The 21,247-nt window shown below is 36.9% G+C and overlaps 5 protein-coding genes across 7 annotated transcripts; 4 read left to right on the top strand and 1 right to left on the bottom strand.

Moving 5' to 3' along the window:
* The first annotated feature begins 664 nt into the window (after positions 1-664).
* LOC132184546 (uncharacterized) lies at positions 665-3,410 on the top strand. The gene is made up of 3 exons (XM_059598222.1): positions 665-1,633; positions 1,804-1,968; positions 3,157-3,410. The coding sequence occupies exons 1-3, from the start codon at positions 1,316-1,318 to the stop codon at positions 3,253-3,255; spliced, it is 582 nt and encodes a 193-aa protein (XP_059454205.1). The 5' UTR covers positions 665-1,315; the 3' UTR covers positions 3,256-3,410.
* Positions 3,411-5,210: 1,800 nt separating this feature from the next.
* On the top strand, positions 5,211-11,364 carry LOC132184606 (DEAD-box ATP-dependent RNA helicase 39). The gene is made up of 9 exons (XM_059598299.1): positions 5,211-5,860; positions 6,383-6,478; positions 6,564-6,752; positions 6,937-7,077; positions 7,807-7,947; positions 8,690-8,832; positions 9,837-9,966; positions 10,090-10,138; positions 10,720-11,364. The coding sequence occupies exons 1-9, from the start codon at positions 5,333-5,335 to the stop codon at positions 11,250-11,252; spliced, it is 1,950 nt and encodes a 649-aa protein (XP_059454282.1). The 5' UTR covers positions 5,211-5,332; the 3' UTR covers positions 11,253-11,364.
* Positions 11,365-11,765: 401 nt separating this feature from the next.
* Positions 11,766-12,260, bottom strand: LOC132183663 (uncharacterized). Its single transcript, XM_059597022.1, has one exon. It carries the CDS (start codon positions 12,168-12,170, stop codon positions 11,766-11,768), a length of 405 nt encoding a protein of 134 aa, XP_059453005.1. The 5' UTR covers positions 12,171-12,260.
* A 1,204-nt stretch (positions 12,261-13,464) lies between these two features.
* On the top strand, positions 13,465-16,926 carry LOC132184624 (embryogenesis-like protein). 3 transcript variants are annotated; one of them, XM_059598322.1, is made up of 2 exons: positions 13,465-14,057; positions 16,611-16,926. In XM_059598322.1, the coding sequence occupies exon 1, from the start codon at positions 13,529-13,531 to the stop codon at positions 14,051-14,053; it is 525 nt and encodes a 174-aa protein (XP_059454305.1). In that variant the 5' UTR covers positions 13,465-13,528; the 3' UTR covers positions 14,054-14,057; positions 16,611-16,926. The 3 variants fall into 3 exon arrangements, with proteins under 3 accessions (XP_059454305.1, XP_059454304.1, XP_059454307.1); XM_059598321.1 differs by lacking the exon at positions 16,611-16,926 and adding an exon at positions 15,565-16,600; XM_059598324.1 differs by lacking the exon at positions 16,611-16,926 and adding an exon at positions 14,163-14,290.
* A 1,040-nt stretch (positions 16,927-17,966) lies between these two features.
* LOC132184003 (TMV resistance protein N-like) lies at positions 17,967-19,189 on the top strand. Its single transcript, XM_059597481.1, has 2 exons — positions 17,967-18,502; positions 19,120-19,189. Exons 1-2 carry the CDS (start codon positions 17,967-17,969, stop codon positions 19,133-19,135), a joined length of 552 nt encoding a protein of 183 aa, XP_059453464.1. The 3' UTR covers positions 19,136-19,189.
* Positions 19,190-21,247: the final 2,058 nt, after the last annotated feature.

Genomic DNA, 21,247 nt, shown 5'->3' with positions numbered 1-21,247 from the left:
TGAACGAAATTTGATTATAAGGATTACATTATTTTTTTGGCATACCTCGAGACCTTTGAGTTAATTTTCATACCATAAAGAGCTAATTATAGACTAGGTAAATCACAATAACTAATTTTACTTTTTTTAAAATTTTTTTAAAATTTTTTTTTTTATGAAAGAGATATAGTAAATTTAAACTGTTTGAATAAATTATAGTACTTGTACCATAGTTTTTTAACGGCATGTACACCAAAAAATCTTTTTTTTTAATTTTCTTTATTTTGAGGATATTTTAATGTTTTTACAAATTTTATCGAGGGCATAATAAATATTTCACGCCTTTGCTGCTTAAGTTAACCAAAAACCCTAACAAAGGAGTAAAGTGAAAGGAGCTAAAATGATTTGAACAATTAATTGCAATTTTTTTTTTTTTTTTTTTTCAATTTAGGAGAGACATGCAAATGATATAATAGTTAAAGGGCTAAATATAATTTTTTTAAATATATATATATATATGCTAAAGCAACAATTTCCAGACCATTTTCCTTAAATTTAAAAAATAAAACAACTTTTTAATTCTCTATCTAAAAACATATCACAATTCTTTTAATATTTTCTATATCATTAAAATAATATTCTTTTTACCCTTTTTTTTTTTTTTTTTTCATAAACATTTATTTTCTCTCTATCGCTCTCTTCTCTCTCTTTTGGCCGACTTCCCAAAAAAAATGAGGCCTTCCATGTTCAGATCCGTGAAGTCCGCCGTAGCGAGAAGCTCCTCGGCCCACGTCGCTCGACGTGGCTGCTCCTCCGAATCCGTCCCGGAGCGCATGGTCGCCGTTCTCGGCGCCGCCGGGGGTATCTGGCAGCCACTGGCTTTGCTGATGAAGCTCAACCTTCTGGTCTCCAGGCTCGCCCTTTACGATATCGCTGGGACCCCCGGTGTCGCCGACGATGTCAGCCATATCAACACCAGTAGCATTGCTGGGTTTGGGAATTGGGGGTTGAAGGAAGGTAAGTTTTTTTTTTTTTTTCCTGAGTAGAACAAAGTTGAGTTTTTTTTCTAGGAGGTTCAAAGATGAGTTGGTAAATCAAATGAGTGTTTGGGTATTGGAGGTTGAAGGAAGGTGAAGCATTTTTGGAAGGAGGAGACAGATAAGCGTGAGAGGGAGAGACGCGTGGGAGGAGAGAGAAAAGTTTTTGTGAATAAATATTGGGTGAATAAATTCTCAACAGTTTTTTTGAGATTTTTATAGGGAAGGAAATGGGTTTTAGGGTTTCTTAAACCCACTTAAAAACAATTAAACAGAAAACTCAAAACAGAATATATCCGATGGCCTTGCACTCGCACATAGAGCGAGTCCTATGGGGCCAGGACCAAATCGCCCGCCGAGTCGCCGAGATCGCCTCCGAAATCACGGCCGATTTTAGCGCCGGGGATTCGGCTCATCTTCCGCGGCCGCCACCTGTCCTGGTGGGCGTGGCCACCGGGGCCTTCCTCTTCTTGGCCGACCTGGTCAGGACCATTGACCTTCCCATCTCCGTCGATTTCGTTCGCGCCCAATCCTACGGCTCCGGCACCCTCTCCAGTGGGGCCCCCGTACTCTCCCTCGACCTCAAAGTCGATGTCAAGGGCAAGCACGTCATTCTGGTACTACCTTCTCACTCTCTCTCATTCTATGACTTCACGAATATTATTTTCATATTGTCTTTTCTATTCTGGTTAAAAAAAAAAGGAAAATACTAATAATATTTTTGATATTTAGGGACCATGTATTTATTTATAATGGGATTTTTAATTTTTTAATTTTTTGTTATAAGGTTGAGGACATTGTTGATACGGGAAGCACACTGTCGTGCCTGATTTCGCATTTGGAATCAAAAGGAGCATCCTCTGTGTCGGTCTGTGCCTTCCTCGACAAGCCAGCTAGAAGGAAGGTTCACTTTCAGCTAGTGGGCGAAGGAAAATTTTACCGCGGGTTTGAGGTAAACATCATCAAGCAAAAAAAAAAAATTTACTCTGGTGATTTCTTGGTAAAGTGGAGAAGCAGTTTAAGTAAATGGGTGATTGTTGCTCATGCAGTGAAGGGAGCGTTAGAATATTAAATAAATTATTTTCTATCGACTCAAGTTTTTAGAGTAATTAGTGATTTAACACTAAATAATTAATCAATGGACAATTACTAAATATCTCCATAAATTTCAATTAAACTTTTCTACACGTTTTCTAATCGCACATGGGAAGGGGAGTGTTAGAATATTAATTAAATGATTGAATCAACCATTTTCTATTAGCTTAAATGTTTAAGATAATTAGTGATTTAACACTCAACGTTTAATTAATGGACAACTGCTAAAGAGGACCATAACTCTTGAGGCTACTAGGAACTCAAAAGGAAACCAAGTAAAACAAAATAAAATAAGAGCAGAAAATTTTATTAATTTATGTGTCCTTGCTTATTCGGAAAAGGTGGAGGAAGAATTGTGGCATCCTAAAAGGTTAGTTCTATATTAGAAAGATGGATTGCCCATGTTGAGTGGATGGAATATAAATGTGTTTGTAGAAATTAAATCTCACATTAGTTCCTTACTAAGTGAGATTAGACTTTATAAGTAATTATAAGGAGCTCCAATTATAACTTAACTAGTCTTTTTGGAGTGATAGTATAGATGTAACTAGCGCTTTTCCTACTGTTGCAATAAATAAAAATTTTGGTGTTTTTTGTTGCTTATACTCTACTTTTTCTCCAATTTAATCTATTTTGTAATTATCTTATTGGTTCACATTTTATGACATGGAATTAAATAATGAAATTAAGAGAAAGAAAAGAAGGGAAACCCATTTGGGGGGTCGAGAGTTTCTTCAGAAATCAAGAGAAAATCCATGTACTTTGTAATGCCATATGTTGTTGCGTTTGGATGCTGCTATATATATAGTTTTACTTGTAAGGCTGGTCCTTATATTAAAATACACAGGAGTGGAGGTGTTTGATGCATATTGTTTTGAATCACACAAATAAAATGTATTAAAACTTGTGGTAAACTAAGATAGTATACTCTTGAAATATTTGATTTTGGTCTGAACTGCCATAAACGTAAATGCATTATTATTGAATTTCATGGTCTAATTACCAAGCAAATTGATTTGTATTTTCTTTTCTTCTTCTTTTGCAGTGTCCAGATTATTTTGTAGTGGGTTATGGAATGGACTTTGCAGAAATATACAGGAACTTGCCCTATATTGGTGTATTGAAACCTGAATATTACGAGTGATTTTATAGCGGTAGCATATAAAGTATGCAACTTTTTATACTTTAGTGTATCTGCATTCTATGATTTATCTTACTCCACCAGATGGAGGTGTAATAATCTCTCCTTTGTGAGATGATATTCAAATACGATTGGAGTTATTTTGAGGATATTTTTCCTATGGTTGCTTGAAAATATTTATTCTTGCTGTGGAGTTCTGGTGCATGTTCTGGTGTGCTTACTGCTTCCTATAATATTCACCTTGTCAATCAGAAAAAGAAAAGAAAAAATTCTTTACTTTGTAACTTCTATATTTTGGCATATACATAATAGTATGGGGAGGGAGGGAGCGGGAGGAGGGGAGGGAGAAATAAAGAAGGATAAGAAGATGTGGGCTGTAACAAATACCATATAATTTTTATATGCATGTTTAATATGAGATTCATATGATTTTCTAAGATGCTTATTGTTAGAAGAGTTATTAGGGTTAGTAAGTCATTATGGTTTGAGGGTAGTTTGGTCATTGTGATATTTTCCTAATCCTATATATTAGGATGTTTGTATTAGGTTAAGTACAAGCTGAATAATACAACAACCTCCTCTTCTCCCTTTAATCTTCTTACTACAAACCTATTAACACTTATAAAAATCACATACTCTATGTACAAACGGGTTAACAAATATAAGGAAACAACAAAACCACCGAATGAGGCCAACATGAATGGAGGAGGAGGAGAGGGAGGGAGGGATGGGAGGAGGATAAGAGAGGGAGAACTGAAGAAGAAGAAGTCATATACTGCATATACAAATGCCAATTTAATAAATTGATTTGAAAATTTTTTTTCTCAAACTTAGTTTGAAGAAAAATGGGAGAAGTACATAAATTCTTTTCAAACTGCCACTTTATTGTCAATACCACATTCAAGCGTCATCAGGAGTAGTCTTGGCCACCCCAAAATGTGTACGGAGCATCTTGATGGCCCACCACGAGACACACCGGAGGAGTGCCACCCCCAAATTTTGCAGGCTGGTCACCCCAATAGGTGGTCAACCATTAACTGCATTTTAACCAAATGTGTGTTTTTATTTTTTAATTTAATTTGAGGATTAAAAATATAAGAAATAATGTATTTTTTTTTTTTTAGTAATTTTGGTTCAATTATAATAAAAAGCATGTATGTTGTCACCGAACTGAATAATAAGAATAACTATTCATTTTTATATTAATTCTTAATGGAGTGCCTTATTTGACAAGGGATTTTAGTTTGAGATGTTTAAAATAATGTTACCTCTTAAAGTTTAATGGGTATTGGGTAGTAGAACTAAAGTTTATTTTTTCTTTTATAAAAAAGAAAAGTGGGAAAGAGGAATTGAAATCTCCAGCAAGTTTGTATGGGTTGATAATCTTATCCTTTAAAGGATTGGAACTTTGCTAATGTAGTAATTGATATTAGACTTAATTTACTTGTTTTTCCTGTTTAAAAAGCTATTAAAATTTTAAGGTGTACCAATTTTTATGCACATTCTTTAGCTAAATGGGTTACTCCTCACCTCGTGTTTGAAAGTATTCTCAATTGTCTCCCATTCTCAGTTCATTCGGCTCAAGAAAGGGAAAGACTCATCCTTATAATTAATTTCCTCATTTGAATATATTAAAATAAAAAAAAAAAAGAAAAGAAAAGAAAAGAAAAGCAATCTCCACAATTAAGGATCTCGAGAACTTCTCCTTGCAATTGGGATAGGGGGCAAGAGCTCCCTACCCAAACAGGGCCAGGCCCAAACAAATTGATCGAACAAAGGACTTCCTGCTGGAACCCTATCTTTCAATTCTCCTGACCCTTCTCTTTGGGCTTGAGATTGTAGTGAATAGTGAATACCCCCGTCGAGGAAAGAGGGGGCAAGGCCCAATCTATCTAATTGTACCAGTAATTTTATTTTTATCAGAACCAAAATATCATTCAGTAGAGGCCTAGAGGATACATACTCGCACCAATTTCATTCATTTTGCAGAAAACCAGCACAGAGGTGCTGCTGCAAGAAATACAAATATCCCCACTAAGGCACAAACACAAAAAATAGAACCTGCAATAATCGGAAAGCCATGGGAGGCACAGCAAGAACCCTCCTTTCCACCAGTCTCTCCTCATACCTCTTCACTCTCTCTCGCCTCTCTCCAGCACCCAAACGTTTCCCACTCCTCAAACTGTCCAAACCCACTAGGGTTTTTCCAGGGTTTAGGCCTCTATGCACCACCACCATCACTCCCACTATTCCCACCAATGAACCAGAGCAAATGAAGCACTCAATTCTCCTTGAGAGGCTGAGGCTGAGACACCTCAAGGGCGCTACCAAACCCCCAGAGACTAGAAATCCAAAGCCAGTCAGCACTGCTGAGATTGAAAATGAGGATGGGCCCAACAAGAAGAAGAAGGAGAAGAGGGTTGTTGGGAATTTTGAAGAGTTGGGTCTCAGTGAGGAGGTCATGGGGGCTGTGAGGGAGATGGGTATTGAGGTTCCTACTGAGATTCAGTGTATTGGGGTCCCTGCTGTCTTGGAAGGGAAGAGTGTGGTTTTGGGTTCTCACACTGGGTCTGGCAAAACTCTGGCTTACATGCTGCCCCTTGTTCAGGTACGTGTTCTTCGCTTTTCTTTTTCCTTTTAATTTATATTTGCATGTTATTTAACAAAGTCCTGTATGTTGTTACTTTTTGCTTTATGGGTCAATAAAATTCTTGGGTTTGGGCTTGCTTTCAGTTATTACGTATTTTGTTTGTCTTAAATGTTGATTATGTATGGCATTTAAGGTTTTGGTGTTTGCTTTATGTTTTGTGCCCTGGTTGTGGCATGCTTTTGCATCCACATCATTGAAATGGAATCTTGTGACTATGTATGACTCATTTAATTTGTTCAATTCCCAGAATGTGCTGTGCTGGGTGGTTTGAACGTGTTCCCTTAGCATCATCCTCTCACAAAATCTATTATACATATTGAGTGGATTGAAGTTTCTCTATCTGTAACGGCTTTTTGATATTTTTACTTGACCCACTTCTCTGTTGCTTGTAGATTCACTTAGGTTCAGAAAAACAGAAAATCCCTGTGAAGTATTTTAATATTCCAAGTTATGTTCTTGTCAATTTTTTTGATTTTGTAGTTGTTAAGACGGGATGAGGAATTGCACGGTATACTAATGAGGCCCAGGCGTCCTCAAGCTGTTGTACTATGCCCCACAAGGGAGTTATCTGAGCAGGTATCTGTGTGCTTTCTTCAGGATGTGAAGATAACTTTTCTATGTGGACTTATGATTTGCAATTGAAGTTGGATTGGTTTTATAGGTATTTCGGGTTGCAAAGTCTATCAGTCATCATGCCCGATTCCGTTGTACGATGGTAAGTGGTGGTGGCCGGCTAAGACCCCAGGAGGATACATTAAATAACCCAATCGATATGGTAGTTGGGACCCCTGGTAGGGTTCTTCAACATATTGAAGAGGGAAACATAGTGTACGGTGACATTAAATATGTGGTGAGTATCACATAGTATATAAATTCATGTTGTTTCATATATATGACTGCACAATTTTCTACTATTTTGGATGTGTGCACAATACTATGTTTCTATCGAAGTTTAGAATTAAGAAAACTGCAAAGTCTAGTTTGTCCTTATTGGTAAGGTGGTGCACTTAATGATGGTGGTAATATTTTAGTAGGTGTTGGATGAGGCTGACACCATGTTTGATCGCGGCTTTGGTCCTGACATTCGGAAGTTTCTTGTCCCATTAAAAAATCGTGCATCGAAGCCTGATGGCCAAGGGTTTCAAACTGTTTTAGTTACTGCAACAATGACACAGGTATGCTGACTTGCACTGTAATCTTCTTGTAAATGAAACTGTTTATTATCTCTACTATCATCAATAGAACATTTTTTCTGGCAAATAAAGTAAACCTAATTTGATCTTTAAAGCAATTATGTCAAGTTCATCTGTATATCTTGATAACTAATTCTAAAGCAGCAAGGTTGTATGAGAAGAAAAAAAAAAATCCCCTTTCCTATTAGTATTTTATTGATGCTTTGGCTGTGATTCTATTTCATATTACTTGCTTTGGATTTTTCATATGAATGGTAAGGGTATTGATTATTTTGCATGCATTTGGTGTCCAAATGGCCATTTAGTATCTGCACTAGAAGATGTAGGAGGTCTGATTTAACATCCAAAGCCCTCATTGGCTCATTGCTCTGTTCAAATCAAATATTGAGACTTATGGCACTGTTCATTGTTCCAAGGATAAACCTGTTTTATCATTTAAATTGATCAACTTACTAAAGAATTTCACAATATGTCCTTTAGTTACACCAGATGGAGGCAAACTGTACATTAAATCACTAGAGTCCTCTTTTCTGTGGTTTTTTTATTAAAACAATTTTTATAATTTTCCTTTTATAATCTTTGATTTCATCGTTTCCAATACATACCTATGGAGGGGGGAGGATTCAGTGGTTTCCTTTTCAGTTGCAATCTAATGAAATTTCTTCTACACATATTTTTGTCCCAAAAAAAGTTAATTTTTGACATTTGCAGGCAGTGCAAAAGCTGATTGATGAGGAATGTCAAGGCATTGTACATTTGCGCACATCAACACTGCATAAGAAAGTTGCATCTGCTCGCCATGATTTCATCAAACTTTCAGGTTCTGAAAACAAGCTGGAAGCTTTGTTACAGGTATACTTCTGTAGTGAGTTATCCTATTTTTTCTATTTATCAACAACCGGTAATGGTTATATGTACAAAACACTTGATTAGTAGTAATAGTTGCATAATCTCATTAAGAGCTTGTTATGGTTATATTTCAGATGTGCTACATATATAGTGCTTGATGATAGTATTGATGAAGTTGGATTCCCTGCTTTTACATCTTTCTATATCATCTGAAGTAAATAGTTCACTCTCTATACTTTAAATGAAGACACATGAAAATGTGAAATACTCACATGCAAGTGCAAATACTTCGGTTACATTGATGACATTTATATCTGGCCAAACTGCTCTTCTACATCATGTAACATATAAGTTAATGCTGAAGTAATGTCATCTACCCAACTTGACACCGCCTGTTCGGTTGCAAGAATAGAAGTAAAAAATAAATTTCTAGTCCGTAAGATATGTGCCTCAAATATGCCAAAGTACCACATTATAAACAATCTAGGGGCCATCAGAAACTTATCTTACTTGGAGTTGGTTTCATATGCACCCGAACTTATTGGTTTTGTTCTTCTGGTCCATGATTGCAGTCTTGGGAGCCTGTGACAGCCTCCACTTTTTCACTATGAATTTTACCGTCTATGAAGCCTACATTTTGAACACAACTAAATTTTTTTGGTTTAGACGATTATATTAGAATTTACTTAGCAAAGTTAATTCACCAAACAAGTTTTTTGTGGTTTAAATGGTGATGAAAAGGCAGGTTCTGGAGCCAAGTTTGGCAAAGGGAAATAGAGTGATGGTGTTCTGTAACACGCTAAATTCTAGCCGTGCTGTGGATCACTTTCTGGATGAAAATCAGATTTCTACAGTCAATTATCATGGAGAGGTGCCTGCGGAGCAAAGGTGATATGATACAACATGTTTATTCCCCCACTTCCCCCCCCACCCCCACTTCCCTTCTTCCCACATGGGGTACTCTGTAAATGTCTTTATGTTTGCAATTTATGTATGGTTCTATTGGATCGCGATAAGACCAGCTATGGTGTATGATACAAAATCCTGGGTTATTTAGAAGCAATATGTTCATAAAATGAGTAGTCGAAATGAGAATGTTGAGATGGATGAGTCAGTATACTACGAAACATAAGGAATAAAGTCAATGAAAACTGATAAAAAAAGAAAAAGAAAAGAAGAGGAGGGATAGTAACTTAAGATGGTTTGGCCATGTGTAATAGAGATTGGTCAATGCATCAATGGGAAAGAATTTGGAGAGTGAAAAGAGGTAGAGGGAGGTGTATAATAACATTGGTAGAACTGTAGAACTAGCAAAGATGGATATATTGAATAGGAAGGCAACAGATAGAATGATTTTTAGATAAGGGTAAACAGACAGATAAAATTACATGTGGTCACCCCTATTAGTTGATGAGGATGGAAAGCCGATCCTATTTAATTTGGTTAGTGCTTAGTTCAATTGAGTTCAATTGAAAAATTTATCAATGAGATTTCATTGCTTTAGTGTAATATATGCTATATAGCTTATGCTGTGTAAGATTACAAAAGTTATAGTATGAACTTGGGTGGGAACTTGGCACGTATTACCTTTTTTAAATTTAGGCAATTTTTTTTAACATTGGAAACTTGCGAACATTGTCAATATGTTTACTTATCTGTGTGCACCTATGAAGACAGTGAACTCTTGCTTGTAAAAGCTCAGGTGTGTATGAGCACTTTGTGCATATGCATGCCAATAAATTTTGAACACTAGACATATACATTGATGCATATTATGTATTCTAGCTGGTAGTTGAACTTTTGAAACAGAGCCCATTTTATATCCCCATTTTTTTGTATGCATGCATATCAGTTTCTAGCACTTATCTTCACTTGTTCTCCTCCCAAACCAGGGTTGAAAACCTCAAGAGGTTTAAAAGTGATGATGGAGATTGCCCCACATTGGTGTGCACCGACTTGGCTGCCAGGGGACTCGACTTGGATGTAGATCATGTTATCATGTTTGATTTTCCCTCGAACTCTGTAAGAATCATTTCTGTTGTCTCTGTTGGGCTTTTCTTTTAGTTTCCCTCTTTTTTTTTGTTGTAATTATTTCTTTTCAATTCTTTGTTTGGTGCATTAACCCTACTTTTGTTTTACTTTTAGATTGATTACCTTCATCGCACGGGAAGAACTGCTCGTATGGGTGCAAAAGGTGTGCAACAAACTTTGCCCACATAATGTGTCCATTTCTGTGTCTTTTCAAGTTAAAAATTCATGCTTTCCTTTAAAGTTGCAGTGAAAAGAACAATGGATGCAATTATTGAAAACTCTACTCTGGCTGTGCATGTACCCTATAATTTGATATAAATATGTAAATCATTTCGTCTACCATAGTTTAAGTGGGGACTGGATATAGCAGTGAAGGTAGAAGGCTTTTCAATCAATGATGCATGGAGTTGTATAGTCTCCAAGTTTGAGAAAGGGAGAAAAAGGAAGAAAGAAAAAAGAACAACGAAATTTGGAAAAGTAAAACAAGACAATTTCTAAGTCACTTGATTCATGTTTGCAATTGTCTGGATTCAGCAAGATGAATCCTGCCCAATTTTTTCAACTTATAAAACATATTTAGTTGTATCCATTTATGTCTGAGCTGTAATCTCCTTGATTACGGTAAATCCTCTGTATTGAGTAAAGACATTCTTGAAATGTGACAATTACCATATTCCACTTTTGGTGGCTGGAGGCCAAAAGTACCTCATCACGTTTCCATAAGAAAACATTTTCTTCTTGCAGGAAAAGTGACAAGTTTGGTTGCTAAAAAGGACCTCTTGTTGGCCACCCGAATAGAGGAGGCCATAAGGAAGAATGAAAGCTTGGAGTCTCTTACTGTAGATCATGTTCGGAGGGACGTTGCCAGGGCCCAAATAACTGGGAAGATTGGGATGAATGCTAAATCAGTCAAGCTTTCAAATCAGAACAGTAAGGTTGCAGTGACTTATCAAAAAAAGAGCAGTAAGGTTGCAGTGAATTATCAAAAAAAGAACAGTAAGGTTGCAGTGAATTATCAAAAAAAGAACAGTAAGGTTGCAGTGAAAGCTACAAAGGCATCTCCAGCAAAATTCTCCAAGCCAGCAGTTAAGGTCTTGAATTCAAAAAATTCATCCAGTGCTAGTACGTCAAGAAAAGCATCCTCTTCAGGTGGGAAGAAGCAAACAGCCAGCAAAAAGTCCAGCTCTGTCAAATCTATAGCTTCGAAACTTAGTGTTGTTGGGTTCAGGGGGCGCACCTCTTGGTCTGATAAGAAAAAATCATTGAAGTCCAGTTGAATGTAATTAAATTTTGGATTAAATTTACAATTTGAGTTTTTGCACATTCATGTAAGCTTTGCATGTGAATTATTTATTTGGCAGTGATATCACTCTTACAGGGTTCTACTAATTCCTTTGCAAAGGACAGAAATTTCCTCCAATTTTCTCCAATCCAATTTATAAAATTGTCATCTATCTCTTGAGCATGGAAGAAGCACATGCTTTTTTAATAGGAGATATGGATGGGGGTTTAACCAAATACTGAGTGATGTTTTTTGGTTCCTTCCGAGGCATTGCCATGGACCATGGTCCTATACGAAGCTTGAGTTTATGTTTTTAAGAGTATTGTTTTGTGTTTGAGATGTTTGTTAATGTTTTTGTTTTGAATAGGGAAAGTAAACGATAGAAAGCAAAACTTTGAACACAAGAAGCTGGACATTAAACATTTTTGCAGTAGTAAAAAGCTTTGTAATAACATTGAACATAAGCTGCATTTCTAGTTTACAGCAGGCATTTTGTTTCACATCTCTATTATTTCCAGGTGAGTAAAGGGCGAGGAGTTTTGGCAGGGGCTATATTCCCATCATTGTCATAGATTATGACACCAGAAAAATCCGGTAGCTGGCACTTCCCTCCCATGAGTATGTTCTTCTTCCAGATTGAGAGGTTGCCGCTAAACATGCATTCGCCGCCATTCCCACGTTGAATACCACTGGCACCACTCGTTGTTAAGATCGTTGCTTCAGTGTTGAGCTCTATTACAGGATCGCCATTGTCGGAACCATAGCATGCAGTCCATCCACTACCGTGACGCCATTTACGGGAATGAGAAGCACACATGAGCAATGCAATGGCGCATGCAACAAGAGTTATCGCCGCTAGGCCGAGTTGAAATGTGGTCGGTAGAGGGTGCATCAACAGAAGCTGCCGAGCCATGGGATGTCTTGTGGTGGGTTATGCCTGAGAATGTGAGACGGTTTATGTAGTCTTCTTCATGTTGCCTAAATGGGGTTGTTGGATTAGGAACAGTCGTTAGACTTTTGACTTTGTAGTGTGGTTTTGGTGATTGTTGATAATAATGTGGTCTTGGTGATCTTTGACCTCCACTGTACCATGTGATGCACCTTTTTTTTTTTTTTTTTTTGTTCAAAATGTTTGTTTTCATTTGAAATCATTAAAAGTAATGCAACTTCTAGTATAATTTGATAGCAAACCAAGACGACGGTTGAATTATTATGCCATATTTATCACAAGATACTACTTTCATGAATTTATTAACGATATGTGCGTATGTAATCGTGTGTCAATTGATAACGACATTATGGTTAAATTTATAATATTTTTACTCCTAATATTATTTGTTTTGGATAATGCTTAGGGTTTTTACAAATTTTACTATAAACCCTTTACAAATTTACATGACAGTCCATATTTTATGAAAATAAGTGTCATGTGAGGTATTTCACATTTTAGTAGCTAACATGTGGACCGCTATGTTAATTTGTAAGGAACTTGAAATAGAAAGTTTAGCATTGTGATAAAATGATTGGGTTGTACAACGATAGGGATTTTGTGCAGTACTCTCGATGTAATACCTCTACCCTATTGCACTACAATAGGCCAATGCATGTGAAGCCGTGAAGGCAAGGAAAGGTTCCACCTGCTCAGGTAGGTACTCGAGTAACTAAAGTAAATAAAACTCGAGCTGCTCTAGTACTTGCCGAAGTAGGTGGAGCCCTTTCTTAGACTCACATACTCCTACCCTATTGGATGTGGGTGTAAAGGGAAGATCTCACCTACTTGAATAAGTACCCGAATAACCCAAATAAATGGATTCAAACTATTTAAGTACTTGTCAGAGTAAATAAATTCTATCCTTGCACTCACGTACCCCTATTCAGTTAGGGTGCAATACTCAATCATCTTAATCCATGCAAATCTGCCTCTTCCAGTAACCCATTATAACCTCTATGCCAAATTTCCAAAGCCTCTAGTAAAATATTAAGAGAATTTATGAGTTGAGTCATTTACCATTTGAAATGGAGTGGATCATCTAGTTTATGGGTCAGAGATGACAAGTGAAGTCAACCAACACCCACTTCCTTTGTGGGTCAGGTGTCATTTTTGGGTCTAAATATTAGGGCCTGATGTAGGCCCATAAGTTGCTTCACTTGACCACCTACTTCATTGCTAAGACCGAGCCCACTTGCTAACAAGTAACAACCGCCGTGGAAACTAAAACTTACTTCCACCTCTGGTCTCGTTGTTTTGCTGAGAATTGGGGAAGAGCGAAAATGCATCAACGATCACAATTTTCTCTCTGTAAATTGTTTTGCAGACACCATTTTCAACGATTTCCATTACCCAGTTCTTCATTTTCCCTTAATTCGCTCGCAGCGGTTTCAATTCAACTCGTTCCAGGATCGGTTCTGTTTCCAAGACCCAAGTTTTCCATTACACCCACCTCAAGTTTCCACCATCTCCCTCATCCAACTCTCTCGAACTCGCAGACCCAGTTGAGGAAATACAGTGCTGCGGCTGGTGACTCAGTGGCCGAGTTGGACAAGAACAAGGAGGTCGACATGATCAACCTCAAGTTTGCTGAAGCTAGAGAGGAGATAGAGATGGCTATGGAGTCCAAAGAGACTGTGTATTTTGATGAGGAAGCTGAGTGTGCTCGGGCTGCTGCGAATGAAGTGGTGGAAATGTTTGATGGGCTATTGGCGAAGCTGCCGGAGAGCGAAAGGGCGGCCTTGCGGAGGTCAATGGGGCTGAAGATTGAGCAGTTGAAGGCTGAGCTTCAGCAGTTGAATGAGTAATGAGGTTGGTGAAAATGGGTTTTGTCCCAATTTTCATTTGGAATCGCTGATTTATTTTTTCTTTTTAGCTTTGTGTTTGTTGAGGACAATTTGGAACGTTACATTGTAGGTGAAAGAATTGGTGATTGCGGCGAAAATTTGTAGTGGTTAAAAATAGAGATGAATTTTGAACAATAATTTCGCAGTTTGCTATTCAAAATTGATGTTGCCAAGTTGCCAACTTTGAAATTGATGTACTTCAAATTGGTACTGCATTCAAAGGCTTATGGAACTTACTAATACTGTTGTTTATTTTTCTATAATTGTTGCATTATCATACGATCTAGTTATGTTTGCTATTATTTTCGATATCATCTACAACTACTTGAAACAAATGTTATGAATGATGTATGCTTCTTAGATATGTATTCATCCACTCAGTGACTCGGATCATATGTTACTTGTCTTTTGAGGTAGAAGATCTAGTGTCTTGTATTATTTTTTGATAAGTAGAGTAGTCAATATGAGAGTATCGTACAGCTCTATGGGTTTTTCTTAATAAGGTGGTTATTGATTCCGATAACCTGTAGAAAAAATAAGTTTCTTAAGGATAAATTAAGGCCACAAGTAGAAATTAATGACAATAGAATACAATTTTTGCACCAGCATGTTATCCTTTTAACCCATAATAGGGCCTTATTTCTGGTCTATCTGGCAGGTTATCATATATTCAAACTACTTTTAGAATATGACATGATTTGGAAAACCATATGTTCCCCTTTCCTTGTGCAAAGGACCTAACCTATCTCATTAATCAACTGAAAAACCTAAGTTGGGCACTTGATCACGAGAAGACCATCATTCGAGTAGTCATGCTCCAAAACGACTTCATGATAGGGTTGGCTGATACATTCTTTGGTGCCATTTGTGTGCCTGCTTGTACCATCTAGAACATGGAGCAGATAACGGGTGATGCTGTTTGTTTTGTGTAGCCCAAGGCAGAATTACAATGATTTCCTCTTCAAGAAAGGCCACAATCTTTAAAAGGGTACTATATCTTGAACAAGGTTGTCTCAAATTATGTTCTCGACTTTTTGTATCTCTTCTAGTTCTTGGCACACTGAGCCAAGACCATCAATCATACCACAACTATTGAAACTTTAATTCATGTTAGTGGGAAAAGATTACTTCGTCACTAACATGGGATGATGCTCTCCCCTGCTGCTACTTCCTGACTAGAATTATGCTATAGTTGCTACGCAGAAAGTAGGAAAGAGCCAGTTGGGAAGACCGCTCACCATGGACACTTTTCAACTTAAACAGCTAATTACATCTCCCTCATGCAGGTATCTAGCTAGAGTATCTTAACATCCAGAGTGTAGAATCCTAAAACATACTCTCCACACTTTAAAAAGATTTGAATGTTGTTAACTATTGCCAACTCCAAAAAAGCAAATAATGCATGATATGATTTTAACTTTTAGTGCCACTTCATAACTTACACCTGTTTCATTTTTGTTGGACTGTAACAGGAGTAGGTTTGATTTTGATTTCTTGCTACTAGGCCAACGAATTTTCCCCCAAAGATTCACCATTGTTTGAAGAGTAATTTGCAGCTTAAATCATCAACTGATATGAAGTATGATATAATGTGGGAAGCTGACTACCATTGTTTCTACAATCTATCAAGTATCCTCTGAACCTTCAATGCCAAAGAGCTACATAAAATTGAATCCAGACTGTCTAATATGTTTCAGATGAACGAAATAATTTTTTAGAATTCGCCTTAAAATGAAAATTTCTTCCTACTATTAAAACTTACAATAAAATTGAATGAGGCTTCAAATAAATGGAATGCCTATGTCTTTTAGGGACAAGCCGAGGAGCTTAGAGATAGAGCTACTAGGCAATTGAACTGATAACTACAGGACCTGAGTTCTGCTTTCCATTGCTTCACTTTTTTTCTTTTTTTCTTTCGTTTTTTTAATTATTATTTCACTTTATTGTTCTCAACATCATGCGTTATTGGTTTTTCCTGTTACTACTTCTGTTGTTATCAAGTTATCTCAACCTTTGAACTTATGTATGCGGTAGTAGGAAGTTCTGGGGCTTTTAGGACCCCAGCCACCGAGTTTCAGTACTAAATTGAAATACCATATAAACTATAATGGAAAAGCAGCAGAGTTTCTTTGTTTGTATATTTGCTTTACATCTCAGAAGTTGAGATATATTCTACATGTTTAGACTGGGAATGGACTACTTAGGTGGAAAAGAAATTAACCAGTTGACAGTTAATGATGATGAAGGTTGTTTATCAGAACCGGATATGGTTTCTCACAAAGTGGGCATGAGATGTCTGGGAAACACCCTACGGTGACCTCCCCATGTGGAAGCACTACAAAAACAATGAGAAATTGACCTAGCTAGCTACCAAAGAACCTACGAGAGAAGCTCATTGAATAAATCATGCATTTCATATTAATAATATGATGGGTGGTATAAGCTTTGCATTTGTGAATGGCCTCCAGAATTTTGTTTTTGAATTTTTCTTAAACCTTCATGGTTTCTTGTTTTGTAGCCTTATTCTCACCACTTGACTCAAAACTTATTTCAATGTGCTTTTCGGGAGTAAGCTCACCTACTAAAGCACTTGATTAGCCGGAGAATGGCCTTGTCTTTCACAGTCAGAGCCAAGATTGTTGAAATAATGATGAGGCTATGGTATTATGTTGAAGTTCGTGGAAAAAACTAAATTACGGGAATAAGAGTAGAAGCAAGAGAGAGAAAATAGAGACAAGAGAATTTACAGGTATAGGGACTTCTTGTATTGTAAAACAGTCAATTGAATAAGAGCAATTGTAGCTTTTAGATTTTTATACTATGGACATAGGTCATATACTGAAACACGTAGAATTTTTGTCTCAATTTTCTTATTTTCGCTTTAATTTAATTTAATTATCTTTTGTTTTATAGTATTAGAGCCAAAGCAAGTTCCTATTTTTTGTTGTTATCCTAATTCCTTTGTGGTCCACTATGTATCTTTCATATTGAATTGTCAAACGCTGGTGCGTGAGTTGGAGATAAGCGTTCCTCCTACCACACCACACGATTTAAGCATGTACAAAGTTTTTCTTTCAAATTGAGTTTGAGTAAATTCATCCAACATAGTTTATAAAAATGACATGTGTCCATTTGCATGTGAGAAGCACGTGCTTTTTAAGTAACATGTGAAAAGCACATGACTTTTTCATAAATGTTCTTCCGAATTTGTCCTTACAATTAAAAAATGCATGTAAATGTAAAGAGCATAAGTTATTTTTAGGGGAAACTTCACTTTGGCCCCCTGAACTTCCACTCGGTTTTACAAACCCCTCTTAAACTTTCAAATCTCTCATTTCGGATCCCTGAACTTTCAATTACTCTCAATGTGGACTCCTCCGTCAAATTTTAAATGTTACATGACGTTCATATCTCTGACTTTTGTATAAAATTTTAACTTCCAAAACGTTTTTTTTTTTTTTTTAAAAAAAAAATGAAAATCAAGTTCATTTTGATCTTTTTTTGTATTTTAACGGCTAAAATTAACGGAATGGTTCTAATTGAGAGTAAGTGAAAGTTCAGGAAGGGTTTATAAAATTAAGTGAGTTCAATGGGCCAAAGTGAAGTTTCTCCTTATTTATATAGTCTCAGTCCAAGAAATTTGATGGTCCTACTTTTTTTGTTTTCATAGATGCCCATGTGAAGCTAATGTGAACGAATCCCTCCGATTTCAAAAAGGGAACACGTACGCCCGGTCAAGCCGCCCAGGGTCCATCCAATTAAAGAAACGCGTCGAAAAAAATGAAGATGTTTGTTTTCATTCATATTTCATCTCTTGCCGTTTCCATATTAATAGTTGAATATGTGGTGACTTCTGGCAAGTGTCCCATGGCTGATGGCTTCCACCAGCAATATTCAAAATGGCACATTATCTTTTTCCTCTTATTGTTCTGAATACCGGTGGGAGTACGAAGTTTTTCTCAGTTTCGGAGGTGACACCCGCAATAATTTTACTGACCATCTCTATCGCGCTTTGGCTTTTGATAAAGGGATTATAACCTTTAGGGACAAGGAAGGACTTGACAGGGGAAAACCCATTTCACCGGAACTCTTGAATGCAATCGGGAAGTCGAAGATAGCCGTCGTCATTTTGTCAGAAAATTATGCATCTTCCACTTGGTGCTTGGAAGAACTTGCAAATATTCTTGAATGCGTGGACGCGGGAAGGATGAGAGTTTTGCCCATTTTCTACCACGTGGATCCTAGTGATGTGCGGCATCTGAAGGGGACTTTTGCAGCTGCCTTTGCTAAACATGTTTTGGCCATTTTCCACAATGTACATGACCAACGTTTCAAGGAGAAGAAGATGCAAAGGTGGAGCGCTGCTTTGAGAAGAGTGGCGGACCTCAGCGGACACCATTTAAAGGATGAGTAAGATTTACTGATCTTCTTCTGCTACTACTGAATTTCTCTTTTTCTTTTTCTGACTGCAAAATAGACTCTATAGTACTCGATCTAAATGTATATTTATTTAGAGTTTTACAAACAGCACTATATATATATATATTATTGCTTGATTGAGAAAACAGTTTCAAGGTTTAAAGGATACAAATTACGTTTAAATGACAAATTCAGATAATTATTGAGTGTACGTCCTCTGATACCAAACATATGAAGAAATTAATAATCAAATGAGAAAAATAAAATAAAAGGGACACAATTTTTTACGTGGTTCGGTCTATGACCTACGTTCACAGATAAAGCCTTATGCTTTTATTCAATTGATCTTTTACAATATATGATACTCCTATTTAAAGGAGAATTGGGGTAGAGTAAGTTTGGTAATTAAATCAAAATAATTTGATTACCATCAAATCCAAATACAATCAAATCAATCAGATTTGATTATCACTTTTAACTTTTGGAAATTAAGCTCTTTTCCAAAAATCACAATTAAAGATGAGCGCATCATCATATATATGAATTGTGAATTGGTGCATGCTGAATTGTGAATTGGCGCATAATCATCTTTTCTACTTCTGTCACAGGATCTTCATTTGTTAGTTAAGAAGACTGCGCCCTCCAACACGTACAGAACTTGAATCTTACAGTTTCTTAAGGACAATTTGTTTGTTGCCTAAGCTCGTATGAAGCAACTCAAGCTCAACTGTATTATCATATTGAATTGTAGAGCTTTCTTTTTAAGATGATCGAACAAGCAAAATGAATTTGACTTTGGTGTTATAAAAAAAACTATAGTACATATAACAATCCAGATTTAATTCTAAGTTTTTTTTTTTTTTTTTATTTTTTTTTTATGAAAAATTGAGTAAAATATAGTTTTTTTTTTTTTTTTTTTTTTTTTTTTTAACAGTACCTAAGCCAAAACACTTGCATATATATTCTTTTGTGTTGAGGTGCAACATTGCCACTCTGCTCACTTGAACGGCTCTTAGAGCAGGTCTTACGGGGTGCGATTTCGAATGCCATAAAAGGATTTGGCTTCTTTTACTGAATACCAATTAGTTTTCAGATGAAATGGTCAAAGGCCTGATCCAACAAATGGTATCAGAGTCAGGGTCATTGGTTCAAGTCACAAGAGTGTCATGTTGAGGGAGGGATTGTTGAGGTGTAACATTGCCACTCTGCTCACTTGGACGGCTCTTAGAACAGGCTTTGCGGGGTGCGATTTTGAATGCCATAAAAAGGATTTGACTTTCTTCACTGGACACCAAATGGTTTTCAAATGAGATGGTCAAAGGCCCGATCCAACATTTTGGTTTGCGTTCACTTGTGTTGACTCACCAAATTTTTGTTGTTGTTCTATGTGTTTTGTAGGCCTGAGTCAGAGTTCATCCACAACTTTGTTGAAGTGATATCTAGTGAGTTGAATGGTACAGTTGAAAGTGTTTTTAAGGACAAATATGTTGGAATAGATTCTCGTGTTCAGGAAATTATGGATTTGTATATTGGTATGGCGTCGAATGATGTTCGGTTTATAGGGATATGTGGGATGAGTGGAATCGGTAAGACAACTCTTGCAGAAGTTGTTTTTGAGAAGATCCATCATCAATTTGAAGCTAGCAGCTTTCTTAGAGATGTCAAAAGACGTGATTTAGGTGATTCACAAGATCAACTCCTTCGGGATATGAAGTTGAAAAGTGAAATACCAAGATGGGATGTGCTTAAGGGAATCAAAGCGACAAGTCTTAGACTTCGTAACAAAAAGGTTATTATTGTTCTTGATGATGTTGAAGAAGAAAAGTTAGAAAAATTAGCAGGGCACCATTATTGGTTTGGCCTGGGGAGTAGAATAATCATAATTACTGAAGATGAAGGTTTGTTGGAGAAGAGGTGTGAAAAGAAATATGTATACAAGGCTAAAAAACTGAATGCATCTGATGGTCTGCAACTCTTTTGTCGAGAAGCCTTCGGCAAACCCTGTTGTGAAAAATATTTATTGGACATTTGCAATGGTTTTGTAAGTTGTGTTGACGGACATCCTCTAGCTCTTATAATTTTGGGTTCCTTCATGCATGATATACCAATATATCTATGGAAAGCTGAGATGAAAAGACTAATTGAAAGTGCTCAACTTCCTAATGACAGAATTAAAACAGCACTTAGAATCAGGAAAGGCGGCGATAAGGTTACATTCTCGTTTAGTGATAGTGCAGACGTGTCTTTGGCGCTGGAGTGTGGGGTCAATCTTGTATACCAGCGAAATATGGAAGATTTTAAATGTACAATGGTACAAATCTTAACTTCATATATTGACCAATTGTATCTCATTCGCAACCCAGTCTACAGAACTCTGCCCATTTCTCATGATGAAGTCCGTGGAACTGGCAACTCTTATGAGGAGGACCCACGTCCTCAATGGCCGCCCATTTCTCCGGAGGAGACTGGTGCCGGAACTGCGCAGTATTCTTATGAGGAGGTTTCATACCCTCAATGGTCGCTCATTTCTCGGGAGGAGACTGGTGCCGGAACTTTTACGCATCCTTCTTATTTGGAGGACCCACACTCTCACAATCGATTCTACGGAACGGGCCCACTGGTAAGAATTCTGATCTGATGATCCACACAGACCACACCCTCACAATCATCTCTTTCTTTCTTTGATCGGACACTAATTCTATTTTGCAGGACTTTCATCCGTCCTTGTATTATAAT

This window comes from Corylus avellana, chromosome ca6, assembly GCF_901000735.1.
Source record: "Corylus avellana chromosome ca6, CavTom2PMs-1.0".
Taxonomy (NCBI): Eukaryota; Viridiplantae; Streptophyta; class Magnoliopsida; order Fagales; family Betulaceae; genus Corylus; species Corylus avellana.
The sequence above is the reverse complement of the archived record's forward strand: the minus strand, read 5'-3'. Positions and strand labels throughout refer to the sequence as shown.